The sequence below is a fragment of the Geotrypetes seraphini genome, chromosome 2 (assembly GCF_902459505.1).
Source record: "Geotrypetes seraphini chromosome 2, aGeoSer1.1, whole genome shotgun sequence".
NCBI classification, from domain to species: Eukaryota; Metazoa; Chordata; class Amphibia; order Gymnophiona; family Dermophiidae; genus Geotrypetes; species Geotrypetes seraphini.
This window is the reverse complement of record NC_047085.1, coordinates 157,428,990-157,450,378: the sequence shown is the minus strand read 5'-3', so window position 1 is coordinate 157,450,378 and position 21,389 is coordinate 157,428,990. Positions and strand designations below refer to the sequence as shown.

Here is a 21,389-nt window from a genome sequence, read left to right as displayed (position 1 = left end):
CTGTCAGAAACTGTCCGCAAACGCTCTTACAGCCACTTCATCCCTCAACTCTGGAACCAACTCCCCCTGCAAATCAGATTACAGAACTCATTGATGACCTTCTGGAAAACGGTGAAGATCCTCCTCTTCAACTAAAAATCCAGCTGCAATCAACCCTCCTTCACCCCCCTTAAATACCCCCTTCCTTTCTGCCCTCTTTTCTCCATTCTTCTAAACTTGTACTGAAGTTGCTGTATAGTCATTGTACTCTCCTAATGTATTCCACTGCGAATGCTGGCTTGTAACCCATTCTGAGCTACCGGGAGGACAGGATAGAAATCAAATCAAATAAATAAACCTATCTGAGACATTGCTTTTGCTAGTCCAAGCTTTCCTCCCATAGTTGCGGCTACTTTTTGCCCAGCTGTGTAGCCTGATTACTTACTGTTGTAAGGAAAGGTTCTTACTTACCAAAAACTCATCTCGGATAAAAAACTTGGCCCTTGTGACTTTGGGATCTTCTCCTGCATCTGGTATCGCTGCACAGTGAAAAAACAAATACAGTATATCAAAAAAATATTATTTGTGCAATTCATTCCAAAATGCAAACTGTACAAACGTACTTCAGAATTTGTAAACTCCAACAATTCTCTTAAGTAACTACAGTGTTCCCCGGTTGTTTGCGGTTGGCGGTTTGTGGTCCCGGACATTCACGGTATTTTCTGATCGCGAACAAGGAGAGGGCAGCAGGAGAGAACAGCCGGAGCGCCAGCGAGTTCAGGAAATCACTCGATGCATGTTCCGACCGCCTCTTCCTGCACTAAGTCAGGCCTTATCCAATCAGGAGCTGCTTTGACACGGAGCTCCTGATTGGTAAGGCCCGACTTAGTGCAGGAAGAGGCAGTCAGAGCATACAGCGAGTGATTTCCTGCACTTGCTGGCACTCCAGCTGCTCTCTCCTGCCTCTCCAGCTGCCCTCTCCAGTCTCCCCCATTGAAAAACCGTATTCACGGTTTTTTGAAATTCACGGGGGTTCCTGGAACAGAACCCCCGCGAATATCGGGGGAGTAATGTAGTCCAAAACTTCATCTTCAATGACATTCATTCACTCAACATGTTATCAGTGTTTCAGAATCTATATCAGTGATGAAATAACACATTGGACTACTAATAATGCATATTCTGTTTTCCTACATTTTGATATTCTGTAAGAGACAGAATATGCCACTGCTTACTTGTGATGAGAGGAATGGGATGGTGTCTCTCTTGACAGCAGGGTAAATAAAGTATACTTGTGGGCGATGTCATTTTACAGCACAAACATGGATACTGCTCTCTCAAAGTTCAAACAGACAAAAAGGCATGCATTTTTGTTCCCCTATGTATGGCTGCTTTTGCTGTTTTACAGTTGGTAGCAAAGCTTGTAAGTCTGCACTTGACGAACTAATAATTATTATAAGCAACCTCTCAGTCAACCACAAACAAATTATCAACCTAGGAAACTTTAACTTTGTGGAATACCCAGAAATCACCAGTGCACCAAGGGAATTTACAAAGACACTGTCCTGACCTCAGCTTCCTCCAACAAGTCCACTCCCCCACTCACTCTTCTGGGAATACTCTAGACCTGATCTTTATCTCTAAAGGCCCGCTACTCGACAACAAATTAAACCTGATAACAAACACTCAAGTTCCCTGGACTGACCACCATGTAATCTCGTTCAACCTACATGTTAAGACCAAAGGGCCCATAGAAAACCCAGCTTCACTAAAAACAACCACACTCGACCCAAAGTTGGTCAACCTTCATGACTTATCCATTGTCATCTCCAAAATGGACCTACACCCAAGCTCCACGACCTACTCACTAGAGAAAAGGCACAGACATGGCATTCTGGTATAAAGTCACTGTATGAGAAATTAGCAAGAGTCAAAACAAACACAAGATCCTTCTCATCACCCTGGTTCACAGAAAGCCTGCGAGAACAGAAAAGGAAAGTCAGAAAAATCCTGGTGCAAAACACACAGTGCTGAGGACAAATCCACCTGGAAAAGCCTCTTGAAAGAATACAAGCTAGCGACACTCGATACAAAAAAGGTATACTTCACAAACCTAATATCCAAAATCCCAAACAGATCAAAGGCCATCTTCTCACTATCGAAAAACTTATTTACCTCCTCCTAAGGATCACACCACATCCAAAAATCAAACTTAGTGATTCCATCTCAAATTTCTTCCACAACAAGATATCAAAAATACGAGAATCCTTAGACTTAGAAGCCAAAACTCTGCCAAGAATCCCTAAAACTATACAAACAACAACCTATATAAGATAGAAACTCTCAACAGCTTCAAACCAGTTTCCATTGACGACCTAAAAAGTACATTAGTCTCCTTACACCCCACAACCTCATTCCTGGACTCATGCCCATCCACTATACTTCTAGCTACCAGCGAATACTTCCTGAACTCCATTTTACCCCTAATTAATGAGTCCCTAAAATCAGGCATAATACCACAGAGCTGGAAATCTACTGTAGTAAGACCACTCCTAAAAACTCCCACTATGGGCCCGGAAAATCCATGCAGCTATAGACCAGTCTCAAATCTCCCATTTGTCTCAAAAATACTAGAAAAGATAGTGCTCACACAACTACGAGATTTCATGGAAACAAACACCACCCTCTCCAACTTCCAATCAGGATTCAGGAAGCACCACAGCACAGAAAGGGTGCTTCTAGACATCATAGATGACTGCTTGAAAATCCTTGATGAGGGAAAAGGCACATTGCTGGTCCTACTAGACCTGAGCACAGGCTTCGATACTATCGATCACTCACTCCTCCTATCCAGACTATACTCGATCGGAATCCATGTCGCCGCACTGGCATGGTTTGCCTCCTTGAACGAAAGGTCTCAGAAAGTACTATTGGAGCCCTCCTTATCAGAACCAAAACCTCTGCTACAGAGTGCCCCAGAGTTCATTACTATCCTCACTCCTCTTCAACCTATATGTCAAACCAGTACTTGACATCACAGAAAAATACCAAATCAAAATTCACTCATATGCAGATGACATACAGCTTTATCTCCCCCTAGGTCAACACCGAGATGCACAACTAAAAATACTTCACTGCTGCCTAACAGAAATAAAAAACTGGATGACTGCAAATAAACTTCAGCTAAACGCATCAAAAACAGAACCTCTCTGGATACACAAGGTCACTTGCACCTACCCCTGCCCATCTCTTTCTTGGGGAAATGACACCCTCACAGCCAAAGACAACATCTGCAGCCTAGGAGTGATTCTCGACTCAAATCTGTTGCTCTCAGACCATGTATCAAAAATAGTGTCTTCCTCTTTCTATTACCTCCGCCAACTAAAGTGCATCCGTGCCTATTTTTCAGAAAGCAATTTTGCTCAGCTACTGTACCCGTTTGTATTACCCCGACTAGATTACTGCAACGCTCTACTAGTGGGCCTACCAGCAAAAATACTCGCCCGTTTCCAAGGGGTGCAGAACACCGCAATCTGACTCCTAAAAAACCTGGGCTTCCAAGACCACATCACCCCTGCACTAACTTCCATGCACTGGCTGCCTATCTAAAAATGATGCTCCTTCAAAGCCTTGGTGTTAGCCTTCAAGACTTTCCACAAAATGACACCAAACTACAAACTTATGTCCCCAACCGATCACTGAGATCTCAAACAGAAAAACAGCTGATCCTGCCACCTGGCCGTTTTCTCACATCTGAGACAGCCCGAAGAAGCTCTTATTCTCATTACAAACCCAGATTATGGCACATCATCCCCCCATCCATTAGATCACTAGACAGTCTTTGGAACTTCAGGAAAGCCATGAAAACATTCCTCTTTACAAACCCAGCTCCTTAACCCTCGCCTACTCCCTAGGACAGATGGATCTCAAAGGCACCGCCTAATACACCAAATGACAACTCTAAACTCGCAGGGCCACCGCAAATATAACATGAATTACCACCACATTCTCCGACAACAAAGATACACCCACCTGCTAGGAAAGCTGTTACCTCCATGTTATATCTACACTGTAAACCACTGCAATTTTAATCCTACTAAGTCTGTATTTTAAGTCTGTATGTTATGTCTTCACCTGTAAATGCGGTATAACTTAAACCCCCTCTGTCTATACTTAAATGCTGTAAATTCTGTATTTTCTCACTAAGTTTTGGTCCTACCCATACTATGAATGTAATCATGTAACCCTGGGCTCCTTTGGGAGGACGGGCTAAATAAATGACTAAATAAATAAATAAACAAACTCTGTAGGATGGTGGATGGATTGTGTGTTAATACAGAAACACCTTTTAGGTATGGTAAGCCACTGTGCTTTCTTCTGTCAACAAGCAGGATGAAATCAACCACATCTGTGGGGGAACTAAGTGGATAGGGTGGTCCAGCAGTAAAGAAGAGATGATTACAGTAGGTGCTAAACCCCCCCCCCCCCTGAAAAACAGCTTGTCTAAACCTGCTGTCCTTTAGGGATATAGGACCAGGTACAATAAATGGCACCTAAGCATGCCTACATTATAGGTGCCATTCTATGTGGTTGTGAATCAATTGCAATTTTCAGAGTGTGCTTGAGGGACAGACATACCTCCTTGAACGTTGAAAGCTATACAAGCTACGGGTTTTCTGAGGCAGCAGCCGCGAAATGCGTCTGAGCCCAGAGTGCGATTAATAGCTACAGATTAAGTATGCTGTTTTAATATCGACATATCAACTTTGCAAGTTATTTAGTAGTCATAATTTTGTACATTCACAGTTTTTTCTTCAAACAACAGTACTTCAGTGTGATGATTAAGAGCTCTGAGATTCAGACGTTTCAAACATCTGGGCTTGTCCCGAAGTCTGATCTGAGAATAACACCTTCTGAGCACTGTTCTGTAAGGTTGATTCATCAACTTAGAAAGAACTAGCCATTTCTTCTTTTTTTTGGTTTATGTGATAGGCAGTACTTTGGATTTGGCTTTCCTGGTATCTAAATGTTTTAAATAAATAAATAATGTGCTATACATAGCCTGTTTGAACTGAAGGAAATGAATTGCTGTATGGACTAATAATATAGGTGAGTATTTCTAGGAGGTACACTGGGTCCATCTGCAGTCTAGAGTGTGTAAGGCCCATTTCTCTTCCACCCTACTAAGGTAAAATTGGAGAGAAGGTGGAACATCAGACCAATACCTATTGTATGTACGGCTACTAGAATAGGATCTTCCATATGATTGAATTTAGCTGAGTGAATTGGTGCCCTCATGAGCTGAGCAAGGATGACACTTAGATCCCACAGAACCAGGGGCTTTTGCACTGGCAGTCTTCGAGTTCCAGGGACTTTTCATGAATTTAGATACCACCTCATGTGTAACAGATCCCTTCATTTTATAGCTATGAAGGCTACATGGTGGTTCTGGAGGAAGCTTATAACCAATAAGGGACAGTGAAGGAAGGCATATGAAATGTGGACAGATTATGTATTCTACTGCCCAGAGCAGAGAACCAGTCTTAAAACCCATATAAACTCCATCTGCATAACAATTTCAACATAAGTGGCATCCCTATAGGGAACTTTATAAACCCAAACTGCGAATGCAGTTGTTATAGTCAAAGAATTATCTCCAGGCCTCTTGGTTTTTTTTTAAATACCAGAAGAGCTAAGATCTTCTGCAGTACCCCTAAGAAAACAAGTAGAAAATCTTACCATCTTCCGGTACAGTGTAATTGACAAAATCTGGAAAATAATCTTCTATTTTAGACTTTCCTGCCAAAACCTTTTCAGCTAACATGTCTTGCCTTGTTCAAAAACAAGATGACAGAAATGGTTCGCAACCACCTGTAAAGAATGGAGAAAGCAAACAACAATTGTTTGTTTAATCCAAGGCTGCATGACGGCTTTGATTTAGCCTGCTATTCTATTACATTGACCGCCTGATTCTTCATAATCTGAGAAGGCTAAGCCTAAGCCTTGACTGCAGACCTGTTCATGGGATGAGGGTTGGTGGTGTGAAGGGGCACTGGGCTGGTAAAGGTACTCTTCTGCAGATAATGTAATGTAATGTAATGTAATTTATTTCTTATATACCGATAAAGCAAGAAGAGTCTTCTCTAGTGACATTAAAGATGTCCTTGCTTTCTTCTCCAGAACAGTAAGACTAGGCTCATTACCAAGGATAAATTCAGCACTGGCTGTGTCATTTGGCATGTGCTAAAACCCCTAGCACTTTGGACTAGGATACCATACAAGCACACTAATATTTCTACAAGTAGCTCTTCCCTGAGAGAAAAAAAAGAAATCTTGACAACTACTTGGGGATAAAGTTATAAATAATTTTGAAGGTAATTATATAAAAGGTCACCCAAAGAAATGCAAGGTACACTGCTGAGCATGAATTCTATACTGGCATCTGGGTGCCCAGATTCTGTTACAGAATAAAGCATAAGTCTGTATTTTTGTGCCAATGTTTAGACTTTATCATTTATGCCATGTAAAAGACAGGTAGAAATAAAAGCAGGTAAATGTTGCACTTTAGCATGTTACCGTATTGTATAAGTAACAAGTGTAAGTGTGGGACTTGCTCATACTCCACCCTTATGTATGCCCCCCTTGCAGCTGCTGTGCATTATATGTGTAACTGCTATGGGACACACAATGAAGTTACAGGGAAATACTTTTTAAAACCAATAGGAGGAAATATTTTTTCAATCAGAGAATAGTTGAGCTCTGGAAAGCATTGCTATTGGTTGTGGTAAGAGTGGTTAATGTAGCTGGTTTTAAGAAAGGTTTGGACAGTTTCCTGGAGGAAAAATCCATAGTCTGTTATTGAGACAGACATGGGGGAAGCTACTGTCTTCCCTGGATCGGTAGCATGGAATGTTGCTACTATTTGGGTTTTCGACAGGTACTAGTGACCTGGATTGGCCATCATGAGAACGGGCTACTGGGATTAGCAGCTTGGAATGTTACTACTTTTTGGGGTTTTGTTAGGTACTAGTGACCTGGATTGGCCACCGTGAGGATGGGCTATTGGGCTAGATCAGGGGTCTCAAAGTCCCTCCTTGAGGGCCACAATCCAGTCGGGTTTTCAGGATTTCCCCAATGAATATGCATGAGATCTATGTGCATGCACTGCTTTCAATGCATATTCACTGGAGAAATCCTGAAAACCTGACTGGATTGCGGCCCTCAAGGAGGGACTTTGAGATCCCTGGGCTAGACTGGACCATTGGTATGACATAGTAAGGCTATTTTTATTGTTCTTTTTGTGATTCATTTTACAATTATGTGGAGGGGGCATTTTCGATATGATGTCAAATTCCCAAGCTAGACATTCGCCTGGAAGACATCCAAAATCTAACAGTGACGATCAAAAAACACCTAAAATGTTATGGCGTGAATTATCCGCCATCCTGTTTGTTTCTAGATAAACGTTTGGGAAACTCGGGCGTCTACAGATGGTATCGTTGTTTGCCCTTAAACTGCCTCACATTGAAAATGCCCACATGGAAAACGTCTCCTGCTGTATTTACTGGAGAACTCAAAATAATTAAAAATATATTTTTTCACTATTCCTTAAGGATTGATTATACTTTTGAGGAATTATCTTGGTGTTTCCGCAAGGGCTTAGTTATAATGGTCCACCATAATCTTTTGTAATAAGGTTTAGTGACCTGTCATTTTTTTCCATTTATCTGAGATTTTTCAGGACCATTTTGCTTGTGTTTATAAAATAGGCCACTTTTTAAATTTTAAATGGACACCATATGAAATTACCCTCTCCCCAACTAGTGCATCTAAGCCCGATTTGGATGTCTTGAGAAGTGTGTCCAAAATTGGAAGTAGATAAACATTCATTTTCGAAACCGCTAGACTATCTTTTTAGATGTTTTGGCATTTAGGATGTCTAACTTTTCTGGCCATTTCTAGAAAAAAAAATCCCTATGTCCAAGTTAAAAACATCCAAAACCAAGCCATTTGGACAATAGGCGGGGGCCACTAATTTCTACTGAACTGGCCACACAGACATGCCAAGCAGAGCAGTAGGGCACCTTAGAGGGCACTGTTGTGAACACTTAAAGGGGTGTGGTGAGTTCTCCAAAACCTATATCCATCTGTCTACCACCTCAATAGCCTTTATGCTGCAGGTGTCAACCTACCTGGCAGTACAGAAGGATTTTGGTGGGCTCACACTTTTCCACCATAAATGTAGTGGTTAGAGTGGGATATGGGCCTGGGTCACCCTCTCTATGGTCATTACACCAACCACCAGGTTACTCCCAGGCCCTGCTTGCTGCTCTATTAGGATTTCCCATACCAGGTACTGCTGTTCTAGAGACAGGTATGTACTGTTTCATTCAGATCATTGTGAGGTGGGAGGGGGGTCAGTGACCACTTGGGGAGTGTGGGAGGGCTCATTACTTAATCACTCCAGTGGTCGTCTGGTCAGTTTGGGTTCCTTTTCAACGGTTCTTATTGAAGCTCCATAAACAGAACAGGTCAAAACAATATTCAATAGAACATGGAAATTCCAAAGAATTTTATAACCCATATCTTCTCCCGCCTTGACCATCCAACCCTCCCTCTTTCCCACCAAAGAAGTACAAACAAATGGAATATTAAGTATATAGCAGTAGCAATTACATAAAAAGCCAAAATACTGGGATCGCAGGAAGCACAACAAAAGTGTGGAAAGCAAAAAGAGTCATGTGCATGTACACAGGAGGCACTCAAGAATATGTGCTAATTAGCACTAAACAGAACTGCACCATGTGAAATGCTGCCATGCATCATAACTACAGAAAAATTGAGGGTCCGCCATGAATTGTAGACCAACGATCTCACATGGTATTTGAAAAGAGAAAAAAAATAAAGGTATCCCCTGCTACCAGTGGATTAAAACAGCAAACTTCTCAAGCGGCCTGGGCTCTGATAGCCACCTTCAGAGGTGTAAGGAACAAGCCATGTAATGCCTAACAAACCGCCCTGCAGTTGACAACCATGCCTGCTGCCCAAGGTAACTCCCCTAAGTTACCTCAGAAAGAATTCAAGATTACCACTACGAGCTCTAGGAGGTAAGAACTGAATATAAGGGTACCATGTCTAGAGGAAACTGTGTTTACATTTAGGGGTAAGTTTAGCTGCTCTATGGGCTAGATTCACAAAGCAAACTGATCATGTTACCGATCGGTTTGCGACCCCTTAGCGACCAAATTCCCCTCTGGCCCGATTCACTTACTTCTACTGGACCATCTTCCGATCCGCGCATGCAAATGAGGGGAGGGACATTCAAAAGTAGGGAAGGCAGCGATTCACAAACCAAAATTCTCGATCCGACTGGGCTGGCCGATCAGCTCCTAAAGCGACTGCTGGGGACCAGTCGCACAGCTCTCTACCGACTCTCCTGCTCCATTGCCGTCCTGCTCTCTGCTACCATGATCTCGCTGCCTGTTTCCAGGGGCTGCAGAAGTCCTGTGGCAGGGGGGAGAGGAGAGCAGTGCTTGTTGGCTCCCTGACTTCCAGTTATCCTGCATCTAGCAGAAATCAGTATTAGCAGTCTTCCCTGCAGTGCGAGCCAGTGGTTTAAAGTGGGGCTGCACGCCACAGTGCTAGCCCCGCTTTAAACCCACTGGGTTCGCACTGCAGGGAAGGAGGGAAGAGGCTGCTGCCGGCAGAGATAGGAGCAGGAGAGTTGGGCCCCCCCCAAAAAAAGACACAAAAACGCATGTGCAGGACCATCTGCAGGGGAAGCAGATGGTCTGCGCATGGCACGGGGATCACATACCAGCAATCCGGGCAGGCAGATGGGGGCGTTCCTCCAATTGCCCCATCTGCATTTTTGTCTTTTGTGAATTCATCGGACCTGCCCGGATCAGGCCCGATCGGGCAGGGGTTAGTGAATCTGGCCTATGTTCTAATAATAACAAAGCGTGAAGACGATTTCTCCACAACCAATAAGAGGGAGCCTCCGCACCTCACCCATGTGGACAAGATCAACTTTTTCCTCCAACACTCCCACTTTCTTCAAGGAAGTGTCGATATCCCTGGGAAGGCATCCGGTGGTAGGAGGGAGTGGGCATCCCTCCTGCTTTTTTTTCAGGAGGGTAGGAGATGGTTCGGGGGGGAGGGGAGGGGAGCCTCCATTGGCAGGAGGGTGTGGGCATCCCTCCTGCCAATTTTCTCTTGTGGGTAGAGGGGGATTCCTGGTGTCACGTTTGTTGGGGGTCGTTGGGAAGGGCCATCATTAGCGTTGGGGGACTTTTTTTTTTAATGGCACAGATATTTTGCGTTGAAAAAAAAAAAAAAAGAAAAAACCAGGCAGACCTGTCGGTAACACAGTTACTGGTCCAGACCAGTTGTTTTTTTCCAATAGCTAAAACCCCTGTATTTTTTTTTTTTTTGCATAGCCAAGCGATGTTAGTGCATCAATCACTTGGCTACTTTGCATGGGGTATTAGCTAATTTACATGACTGGATCGGAAAATGGGCGATCGAGGGGAAAAACATGTGGTGAGCCCTTTTGTGCATTGGGTCGGTAAAAGCGATCGTCGCTAAAGCTGTGAAAACAGGTGTAGCGACGATCGCTGACTTTAGTGCATATAGCCCAGGGGTGGGCAAACTTTTTGACTCATGGGCCACAATGTGTTCTTCAATTTGACAGAGGGGCCAGACCAAGAGCAGATGGATGGAGTGTTTGTGTGAATTAATATAAATTAAATGTAAACGTCATAACATAAAAGGTTTTGGTCTTTAAAAGGTAGCAAGGCATGAAAACATAAGGTTTATTGTACAAAACGAATGTACATTATCATCTCTCCCTTCCTCTCCTTCACCCCAATTATTCCTCTTTCCATTCTCTCCCTCACATGTGCAGCATCTTTCCTCCCCTCTCACCCATCCCCTTGTGCCTTCCCTCTGCAGCATCTTTCTATCCCTCCCATCCCCCTGTGCAGAACCCTTGCCCAGCTTCCATCCTTCGTGCAGTAGAACCCTTGCCCAGCTTCCATCCTTCCCTCCCTCCATCCCTTGTGCAGCAGAACCCTTGAGCATCCGCACAGCCGACCCCCACTGACCCTCCATCCTTCCCTCCCATCCAAACCCCACTGACTGCGAGCCCTTCATACCTCCCGCCAGAGCAGTGTTGGGCCGGCAGCACTCTAAACAGGCTGCTTCAAGGCCTTCTCTCGTTGGGGCCTTCAATGTGCCGCATTACTGATGAACATCATCAGTGATGCAGCAGGAGAATTCCCCGATGAGAGTAGGGCTGCAAAGCAGTCTGTTTAGAGTGCTGGCAATGCTGCTCTGGAGGGAGTTATGTAGGGCTCATGGTCAGCAGGGTTTGGACTGGTCGGTGGGCCAGATTAAAAACTAAAACAGGCGGATATGGCTTGTGGGCCGTAGTTTGCCCATGTCTGATATAGCCCATACGTCTCCAACGTACATTGCAACTATGCACAAAACGTTCAATAAGCAGATCAACTTGATAGAAAATATCTTTCAATCTCCCTTGAAAATAAATGCAGTGGAAACACACACTTATCATGTACAGTATATGGTATATCCAGGTAGCACTGTGAAAAGCTGATTTTCTCTTTTGGGGGAAGCCACTCAAGAGATAGTTTGTGCAAACTGCAAAGCTGCATGGGCAGAGATAAGAAACGGTGTCTTACCCGCATGTCGAACCCGAAGGCGAGCTGGGTACAATAAAGCAAACTGTACTTTCTTTTGATGTAACAAAGAATACACCAAAGCAAACTCCTTTTTCATGGCCTATACTGCCGACAAATAATTTTGGAAGCACAGTATTGTAAGTAAGTGGGCCTGATACCTGTACTGCACGGATAATTTCCTTCTTGTGCATGAAATTAAGTAGCTTGAAAATAACTGTGTGCGGTCTTGCTCCCTGAGCACGAAGGGTTCCCAGCCGATAGGCCCGTTCAATTTTCAAAGGGCCTAATGATGACTGAAGCTGTAAAATTTGTGCCAGTCAGAATTCCAGGAACTCTCGCAGCTTGTTATCCTTGGCAGATTCTGGCAAACCAATAAGTCTGAGGTTACTGCAGCATGATCAATTTTCCAAATCATCAAGTTTTATTTCATGGATCACTACCTTTGCTTGGAGACTTTGCTGGTCTATCTCATGACGCTGCACGTGGTCTTCCAAACTAGAAAGTTGTTGTTGGTAAGTAGCAAGATCTGCATGAAGTGATTCTAAATGACCGTCCATCATATTTAATTTCTCAGCAATATTTTGGAGTTTGTTATCCAGTGAGCTGTCCAAGGCCGACTTCACTTCTTGGACAACCTCCGCTATTCAAGCTGAGCTGATTGTGGCCCTGTACAAACCTCTTCTGCCTTTTTAAGTTCTGGCACTCATGCTTTATCTCTATGCCAGCACAATTGTCTGTTGCCCAAAGTCCCTGATGCAGCGGGAGTTGAGTCGGCCCCACGAAACGCAGGCCGTGTCGGAGTAAGCTTGATATGAGCAGCAGCTTTGTAATATAAGTAGGTCAGACAGCTTGAAAAACTGTTGAATAACTGAAACATCTAAAAGATAATTGCTGCTTTATTCATATGCACTTGATGCGTTTTGTTTATGATTATTTTATCTGGCGATCCTGACCCAAATATAGTGTGACGTGTATGAACACTGTTTGATGGTGTTTTAACTCCCGGAAGTTTTTTTGCCAAGGTTAATATGAAAGAAAAATTGCATATGTTCTCTAAATACTGGAGAAGTTTTAAATGAAGTTATTTAAAAGTATTATATCAAGATTATTAAAAATTGCAGAATTAAAGATTAAAAAGTAATTTAGTGGTAGGGTGGGGGTAGAGCCAGTGACATGAATAAGAGCTCATGAACCTTGTTCAAATGAAAAACACCCGAATTGGTTAGACTACTCCACTTTCTGAGGCTCTATTACCTCCTTTACTGACATCATAGCTGCACCTTATACAAGAATTTGGTTCACCAGTGGATGTTTCTGCGTAGTAGTTGTTACTGGAAACACTTGGAAAATTTTTTTTGGCATGTGCTAATGTTGTCATTAGTGCACAGCCATTTAAAAAAAAAAATGACCATGGGAACATGTACTGACATTTTTTTAGGTGGTAAGGGTTTTTATGTTATCCATGAGCTAACCAGTAGCATGCAGTAATGTAGATGCATTAACTGGTTAGCACAGGGACACCCACTCTCTGCCCCCGACCCACCTCTCTCCCCCCAAATACAAAAGATTATTTAGCGTGTGCACATTCAAAACTACTACATGATGTTATAGTGCATATTGAGGTGGTTCATTTTTTGCTGCATTAGGCGCACATTAGTACCTAATGCAAGTTATGAAAAGGATCCCTAGATTAAGATCTGGCGGTGTTGGCCTTTATTTTTTATTCCCCCCCCTTCAACATACTTAGTCTGACCACTGCAGTGACAGCCCTAGGTTGAGGACCATGCATTAGAACTCTTTGGAGAACCCTGTAATCGTGGGCCTGGAATGCACCACTAGACCTTACCCTAAGGAAAGACTGTGGCAAAGCCTATCTTTTGGGGCCTTTGAATGCTGCTTTCAAAGCATCTCCAGTCCCAGTCAAGCTTGAGAACAGAAAGCCTGACATAGGATCTGAAGTGAACAAAGAAACCTGGGTGTGATAATTTTGGATGGTTAGTGAGTGCACATGCAGGCTAATCTGCCTTTCATTCCCCTGGAACTACCTGGGCCAATCGTTACTTATTAAACAACTGGTGAAAAAACAAAGTCCAGTGCTTTCATGCTAGTCTTGATTTGATTTTGACACTTCCATTTTGCCATTCTAATAAAAGCAGATCATTTTCTTTCAATTTTTTTTTGGTGGGGAGACAACCGGTATAATTGTATCTAATCCACAAGGGTATTCCTGCAGCTATAAAGAAATAAAACAAACATAACGGAAATAAGGTAACACCTTTTTCATTGGACTAAATGTATTTTTTAAAATTAGCTTTTGAAGGTAACCCTTCTTCAGATCAGTAATAAGCAAATGTTGACAAATATCAGTATATGTAAGTGAAACATGAAAACATTCCAGTGACAGTCTAACACAGGGGTCTCAAAGTCCCTCCTTGAGGGCCGCAATCCAGTCGGGTTTTCAGGATTTCCTCAATGAATATGCATGAGATCTATGTGCAGGCACTGCTTTCAATGCATATTCATTGGGGAAATCCTGAAAACCCGACTGGATTGCGGCCCTCAAGGAGGGACTTTGAGACCCCTGGACTAACAGGAAGAAGGAGGGATGAGAAACAGAGAGGGCTGGGTGGGTAGGAGACAGAGATTTGGATGGATGTTAGGGAAGTGACAAGGCAGTTTACATTCATTTGTAATGCTAAAGGAAGCCAAGATCTTTGTTAAGTCCAGTCTGGTGGAAGTCAAAATATTTTTATCATTTTGATTTCAAAGGTCTTCCATTTTTTGATTGTCCTAAAATTTTCTTTTAGTATTTTCACCATAAAATCATTGGTGCAGTGATCTGTTTTTTCAAAGTGGTGTCCGACAGAGATGACATCTTGGTTGGCATTGCAATTTTTAATATGATACCTATTGAAGTTGATCTTAGTCTTTAGCATCTGGCTTGTTTCACCAATGTAGCACCCTTCTTTGCACTTTTTGCATTGAATGATATATACCGTATTAGAAGATGAGCATGGGAAGGATCCTCTTTATTTGAATGTTTTTCCATATGAGTGACTGTGGGATCCTGTGAGATGTGCTGGCATAATTTGCATCTTGTTATATTGCAGGGATGTGTGCCATGTGTAGGGAATTTGCTTTATATCAGTTTCTGTTTCAGATTAGGTGGCTGACAGAAGGTCAGCACAGGTGGAGCTGTGAATATCTCTTTTAGTAATTCATCTTCTTGGAGTAGTGGTTGTAGATCTCTTATAATTTTTCTTATTTTTTCCAGCTCTGGATTATATATAACTACCAAGGGAGTCCTTTCTGTGGTTTTCTTGTCCTTGTAGTATAATAGGTTTTCTCTGGGTGTTTTAAGGGATGAGGCAATATTCTTGGAGATTATTTTAGGTTTGTATCCTTTTTGTTTCAAGGATTCAGTCAGGGTTTTTAGATGTTTATCTCTGTCTCTTGGGTCAGAGCACGTATTATGTGGTTTGGCTGTGTATGGCTGTGTGTGAGGGATGGAAAGTGGAGTTGTGGAGGTATCTGCATCTGTCTGTAGGTTTCTTGTTTATAGATGTTTGGATGTAACCATTGTTGATACAGACTGTGGTGTCTAGAAATTTGACTTTTTCTAGGGAATAGTTCATTTTGAATTTGATTGTAGGGTGGTATGTATTGAAAGAATTGTAAAATTGTTTGAGAGTCTCTTCTCTCTCTATCCAAATCATAAAAATGTCATCAATATACTGGTGGTATTTCAAGAATTTTCTTTGATATGCATTCAGAAATATATCTTCCAGTTCTGTCATGAAGAGGTTTGCATATTGTGGTGCCATCCTGGTGCACATGACTTGCAGATAGATATCATTGTTAAAACAGAAATAGTTGTGAGTCTTTCACAGGCCTGTGTACTCACTGTGACCTGAGAGAATTGGTGCTGCAACCTGCTTTCAGCTCTCTTACAATGTTGGGAATGGTTCTGGAAAGCTGATCTTCGGGCTGCTAGTCAGACTCCTATGTCTGACTACATTTCCACCCTTGCAGACTACCGTATGCGTACCAAGACGGGTGGAGGCATGACGACGCACCCGGCGAGACACTGCTGAGCCTCTTAAGGGCACCTAACAGCCTGCATTCGACTCCTTATTAACAGTAGGTGAGCCACCTCAGGGATGGCCCTAAGTTCCAGAGAAAACTATGTAGGCTGGCTAACATATACCTAGTGGAATTGGCCTGTCAGCTACAGACTGAAATCTCAAGCAGGCAGAGCTTCAAATTCACTCCAAGCACTAAATTACCTGAAAAGGGAACTAAATTACATCAAATTAAAAATAATAAAATGGGGAGAGCAGAACAAATACTTCTTCAGGCACGTGTGCAGAAGTAAAGAACTGAAGGTGGAGCTAGAGAGCCCAGTGAGGTACAACAGAGGCAGAGTGAAAAATCCGGAGTGGATTCCTTCTGCAGCAGTAAGCAGCTATGGGAAAATAACCCTACTGTCTAGAACAGACATGGGCAACTCCGGTCCTCAAGGGATGGAATCCAATCAGGTTTTCAGGATTTCCCCAATGAATATGCATGAGATCTATTTGCATGCACTGCTATCAATGCATATTCATTGAGGAAATCCTGAAAACCCGATTGGATTCTGGCCCTCGAGGACCGGAGTTGCCCAAGTCTGGTCTAGAATGTCTCACCTATTGCACTGGAATATCTGTTATAGGCCTATGGTTAAATCCACAGAGCCTTTGCCTTCTTTAAATTGAAGGCCAAGTTATATACTCTCATTCAAAGTTTACATTTCAAAGAAATAGCCAAGAACAGGGTTAGGCAATTTCGGACCTCGAGAGCCGTAGCCAGGTCAGATTTTCAGGATATCCACAATAAATATGCATGAGATAGATTTGCATCTCAAGGAGGCAGTGCATGCAAATCCATCTCATACATATTCATTGTAGATATCCTGAAAACCTGATCTGGCTCCGGCTCTCGAGGACCAGAATTGCCTACCCCTGGCCAAGAATCATATTGTTTCAAAAGGCAAAAATAGCTGAATGTCGTCAACATAACTTCTGCAGCCCTGGTTCAAGGAGACCCAAAGCTCTCCAAGTGGCTGGAGAGGAAACACTGAAAACTATAAATGAAAAGACTGACCCCCCAAAGACCAAAGGCATCATGGAGGAACATTTCTCTCCTACTTCAACCTGCTGATAGTAGCCAATCAGAAAAGAATGAAACCAGCTCATAATATCTGTACTAAAACCCAACTTGTGCCAAATTGAAAACCTTTTATATTTATGGCTGCAGCAATTTCTTGGTGGCTGGTTTCCTGGAGGCCACTTCTTCTGAGATTTGGAGTGAAGTCACTATTTTGTGTTCAGATTCCAAACTGTTAATGAAAGGAACTGGATGCCTGGGTGATCTTGGGTCATCAAAGGAGGAGATTCTGTAATGTTTTAACTGATAATTGATAGAACTTAGGAAACAGATTTGCTTTGATCAGAACACAGTTATTAAAACCGCCACTGTATTATCTTACCTTATTTTCTACACGGTTATTGGAATAAGCATAAATGAGTTCTTTTCACCAAAACAAGCTGAGCGCATCCACTGCTAAATGGTATTCATTTGTTCTTCTGGATCAGAACTGTGGGAGCTTGAAATTAACCTTCATCATGAAATCTACTGCTCTTAGAGCTGCAGCAATTGTGACTACCACTGCCAACCAGCAAGATTCACAATCTGCTGGAGTCCTTTACCTCAATCTGATACTAGAAAATAGAAGACGAATCTGAGAGTAACCTCAGCTCTTCCACAAATAAATTGTTTTTAAGGCACATAATTGTTGAGCCCTTGCGATATCCTTGGACAGTTCTGGAAGTTCCCTGTATCATGGTCTGGGAAATATCCGTAGCAAACATCATGCACACATTTACATCCACAGGCCACACCTGCATTATCTGAAGCATTCACAGTATTCACCATGGTGAAAAGGCTGTAGGTACATTGAATTTAATGATGTTAAAAGTATGAAGAAAAACCTTTCTCTTGCCCTATTTTTAGGGGGAAGCCTCCACTAAATACCCCAAGATAGAACAAAAGCAACCTACAGAAAAAAAATTAGAGACAGATGGAAAAAGACTGAAGTGAATCATGAGAACAAGGTCAGGTAGGACTCCTCATGCATGCACAGAAAAACTTTTAGGATTTTCTCAGCTCTAAGGCTAACCATGTCAACACTGTCATTGGGATGGCTGATTTTATCCTGGCTGTTTGTGGAGAAAGACTTATTTTTTCAAATAGTCGAGTCTTGCAAAGATATAGCCAGTGTCCTCTGGGGATATGTGATCACAGTAAATGTCTACAGTGCAGTCAACCTTACCCCACTGTTTCTAACAAATACATGTAAATTAAAAGAAAAATATATATGTGTATATATACTGTATCTATACATGCATTTATATAATAAATAACCTCTTTCATAATATATTGTTACTCATCAAGTTTAAAAGTCCATTTAACCTAGATTGAGGAGGGCAGGATGAAAGATTCTGTAATAAGGGACTCTACATGTGTCAACATCCTAAGGGTTGCTACCTTTAATGACACTAGCTAGTGACTCCAACTGGAACATGATCTATACCAATGGCCTCAAACGCAAACCCTTTGCAGGGCCACATTTTGGATTTGTAGGTACTTGGAGGGCCGGAGAAAAAATAGTTAAGGTCTTATTAAAGAAAAGACAATTTTGCATGAGGTAAAACTTTTTATAGTTTATAAATCTTCCCCCAGGCCTGCATGTTCCCCCCTTCTTTGCAGCGTCCTCCAGCTTCCCCCCTGGCCTCCTGGTCTAAGTTTCAGCTAATTACCGCAGCCTGCAGAGAGGATCGCTGGTGCTGTAGCATTCCTTGCAGGCCGCCATCGGCCTCCACAGCATGTTCCTTCTGTCACGCCCCTCCTCTGACATCAGGGGCAGGATCGCGGCCGAGGGAACGTGCTGCTGAGGACGACGGCAGCCTGCAAGGATCACTACAGCACCGGCAATCCTCTCTGCAGGCTGCGGTAATTATCTGAAGGTTAGAGCGGGAGGCCCGGGGGGAAGCCGGAGGATGCTGCAAAGAGCGGGCAGCACTAGTACAGACTATTACATACCGCGGGCCGCAAAATAGTACCTGGCGGGCTGCATGTGGCCCCTGTGCCGCGAGTTTGAGACCACTGATCTATACCATACAATAATATATTTGAATCCTTTACCTGTTGTTCCAAATACTTTTGAAGAGGTCCAGGGACTCCCGTAGCCTGTTTGTGTTGTTGTCTTCCCTTATTACCATGTTGTAACTACTACAGGCCACGACAAAAATTATAGCAGTAACGTCTGAATGGGAAGAAATATTGATAAATGAAAGTGTGTAACAGACAAGCCAAACCTGTATTATTACTTGATCACCATTTATCCTTTTTTCTCAAATTCTTGTAGTAATATAGACTAAACAGGATAGTCCCCTATCTTTGAATTTTCAGCAGCACTGTATCGATAGCATTGCAGGTAATTCCATCGAAATGCGCCAGTACTTTCTGGATAGTACTATTTATTTATTTAAAAATTTATATACTGCATACAACTATGCGGTTTCCATATCACAAACATAAAATCTTGTTTCCCTGCGATTACCACATATAACATAGACATGTCTAAACAACATCATTAATCGTCCCTGTTATAAACAGGGCTAGAGCACAAATTTAATCAGTTCAGAAATACAATCAAGCTTTAAATCATACATTGCTGTCAAAACAGTTCTAAAAGGCAATTATCAACTGAAATATACCTTAGCATAAGAAGGTATTGGCAAATAATTGAGTTTTCAGCATTTTCTTAAAATTCATCCTCCCCACACAAAACTGCAGGATATCAGGTAAGGCATTCCTTAGTTGTACGCCAGCCACAGATATCATTGATGCTGTAATCCTAGCATGCATAGTCGACATTCTACCCTCCAAACTTAATTTCATCCCATTTACATTTCTAAGCGCTCTTCAGAGTGAAAGCATTTTTGCCTTTGAAACACAAAGCACTGATATCCAGCCACCATCTATAGAGCTAAAAAATTTATTTTGGGCCAGAAGAAAATGCTGTCCTAAATTAAACCACTCAGCTAGTTGGATAGTGGCTAAATACTGCTGCTATGCACACAGCTACTGGCTGCCAGTGGTCTGTACATATAAAATCTTCTGTTAGAAAGTATTTCCAACACAGAGTCTATCTTTTGTTAGGTCACACCCTGTGTTTCTTTGCCTTGAGCACCTTTGAACTGTTCTACCTTTTGTTCATGCTCTACCTTTTTCATGCATATTCTGTAGTTCTTCCTGTCACTTGCTAAAAGGTTTCTCATTCTCTCCTTAATGGCTGCGCTGCCCTCTATTGGCTTGAGATGAGACTGGTCCAGACCTGATGCAGTACATGAGCTAGACTGGAGCTTGTGCATTCTCTAAAGCTCAGGTATAGCATCATTGTTGGAGAAATCTTGTTTAGGGCCAACAAAAGGTACAAGAGTCTGAAGATCCCACTTAAGTAAAATTCTTGAATTTCCCAACTGTTTAATACTGAACTCTGGATAGTTTTCATAAGAATGCTGAAAGCATTGGGATCTTCCCTACAGGAGTGATGGGGCTGGGCCCAACTGAGGAAAACCTCTGGGGAGCTTGAAATGGTGACCATATTTTTTTTAGGAGGGGGCGTGCAACCTAGGATTTGGTGACCTTGAAGTGGCAACACCCATATTGGCTTGGAGCTCAGCCCAACTGAAGGTGGGGGAAGGGAAGAAACATTCTAAATTACTATATGTTATATATACATTACTAAGGATTCTACTGGTATAATGAGGAGAGACTTCTGAAAGGGGCAAGACAGAGCTTATAATCATATAAGAGCTGGCTAACCAGACCACAGACTCCAGTGATAGGAAGGCACAGCACCTTCTACTGCCTCCTCTATACAGTATTTAAAATTCATGCTCGTCACAGTGCTCCTCTAAACTAAACTAAACCTTAAGTTTATATACCGCATCCTCTCCATAATTATAGAGCTCGGCACGGTTTACAAGAGTTTAATAAAGGAAGGAGTAGCATAGAGATGTTGGATGTTGAGTCCATGGGGGGAGAGAACATTACAATTTTGTGAAAAGCCTAGTTTTCAGGTGAAAAGCCTAGATTCCATAGTGGGGCAGTAAGATTATTCCAGAGCTCTGTGATTCTGAAAAAGAGAGATCGGCTCAATTTTCCCGCATAGAGAATACCTTTTAGCGAGGGGAAGGATAGTTTAAGTTTTTGGGTGGGCCTGGTGGTGTCAGGGCTCTACTCGCAAGGCATGATGTCACTCCTTCCAAAAATCCATACAAAGAGTACAACTCTTTTTTGGACTGAACATTGGTTATCAGTTGCCTACAAGACTAATCATCATCCATCAATTCTTCAATTTGTTACATAGAGCAGTTTGGACCCCAGTTCGGTTACAGTCTAATAGGTGTTGGCACTGTCATCTTGAACCTGGGACATTAGATCATTTATTATTTTATTGTCCCTTGATACTTCAATTTTGGAGATCCATTTGGGATCAGGTAAACAAAGTAATGGAAAATCCAGTGGCTCTAACATATGACACTGTGCTATTTGGCACTATGATAAGAGCTAAAAGTCAAATATCATCCCATAATAATAAAC

The 21,389-nt window shown here is 42.4% G+C and overlaps 1 protein-coding gene across 1 annotated transcript in view; it reads right to left on the bottom strand.

Moving 5' to 3' along the window:
- Positions 1-21,389, bottom strand: part of GNAL (G protein subunit alpha L) — a 572,953-nt gene that overhangs the window by 7,784 nt on the left and 543,780 nt on the right. Inside the window, 4 exon segments of the mRNA XM_033934098.1 lie at positions 451-518; positions 5,719-5,809; positions 5,811-5,850; positions 18,924-19,044. Coding sequence (XP_033789989.1) covers positions 451-518; positions 5,719-5,809; positions 5,811-5,850; positions 18,924-19,044 — 320 coding nt within the window.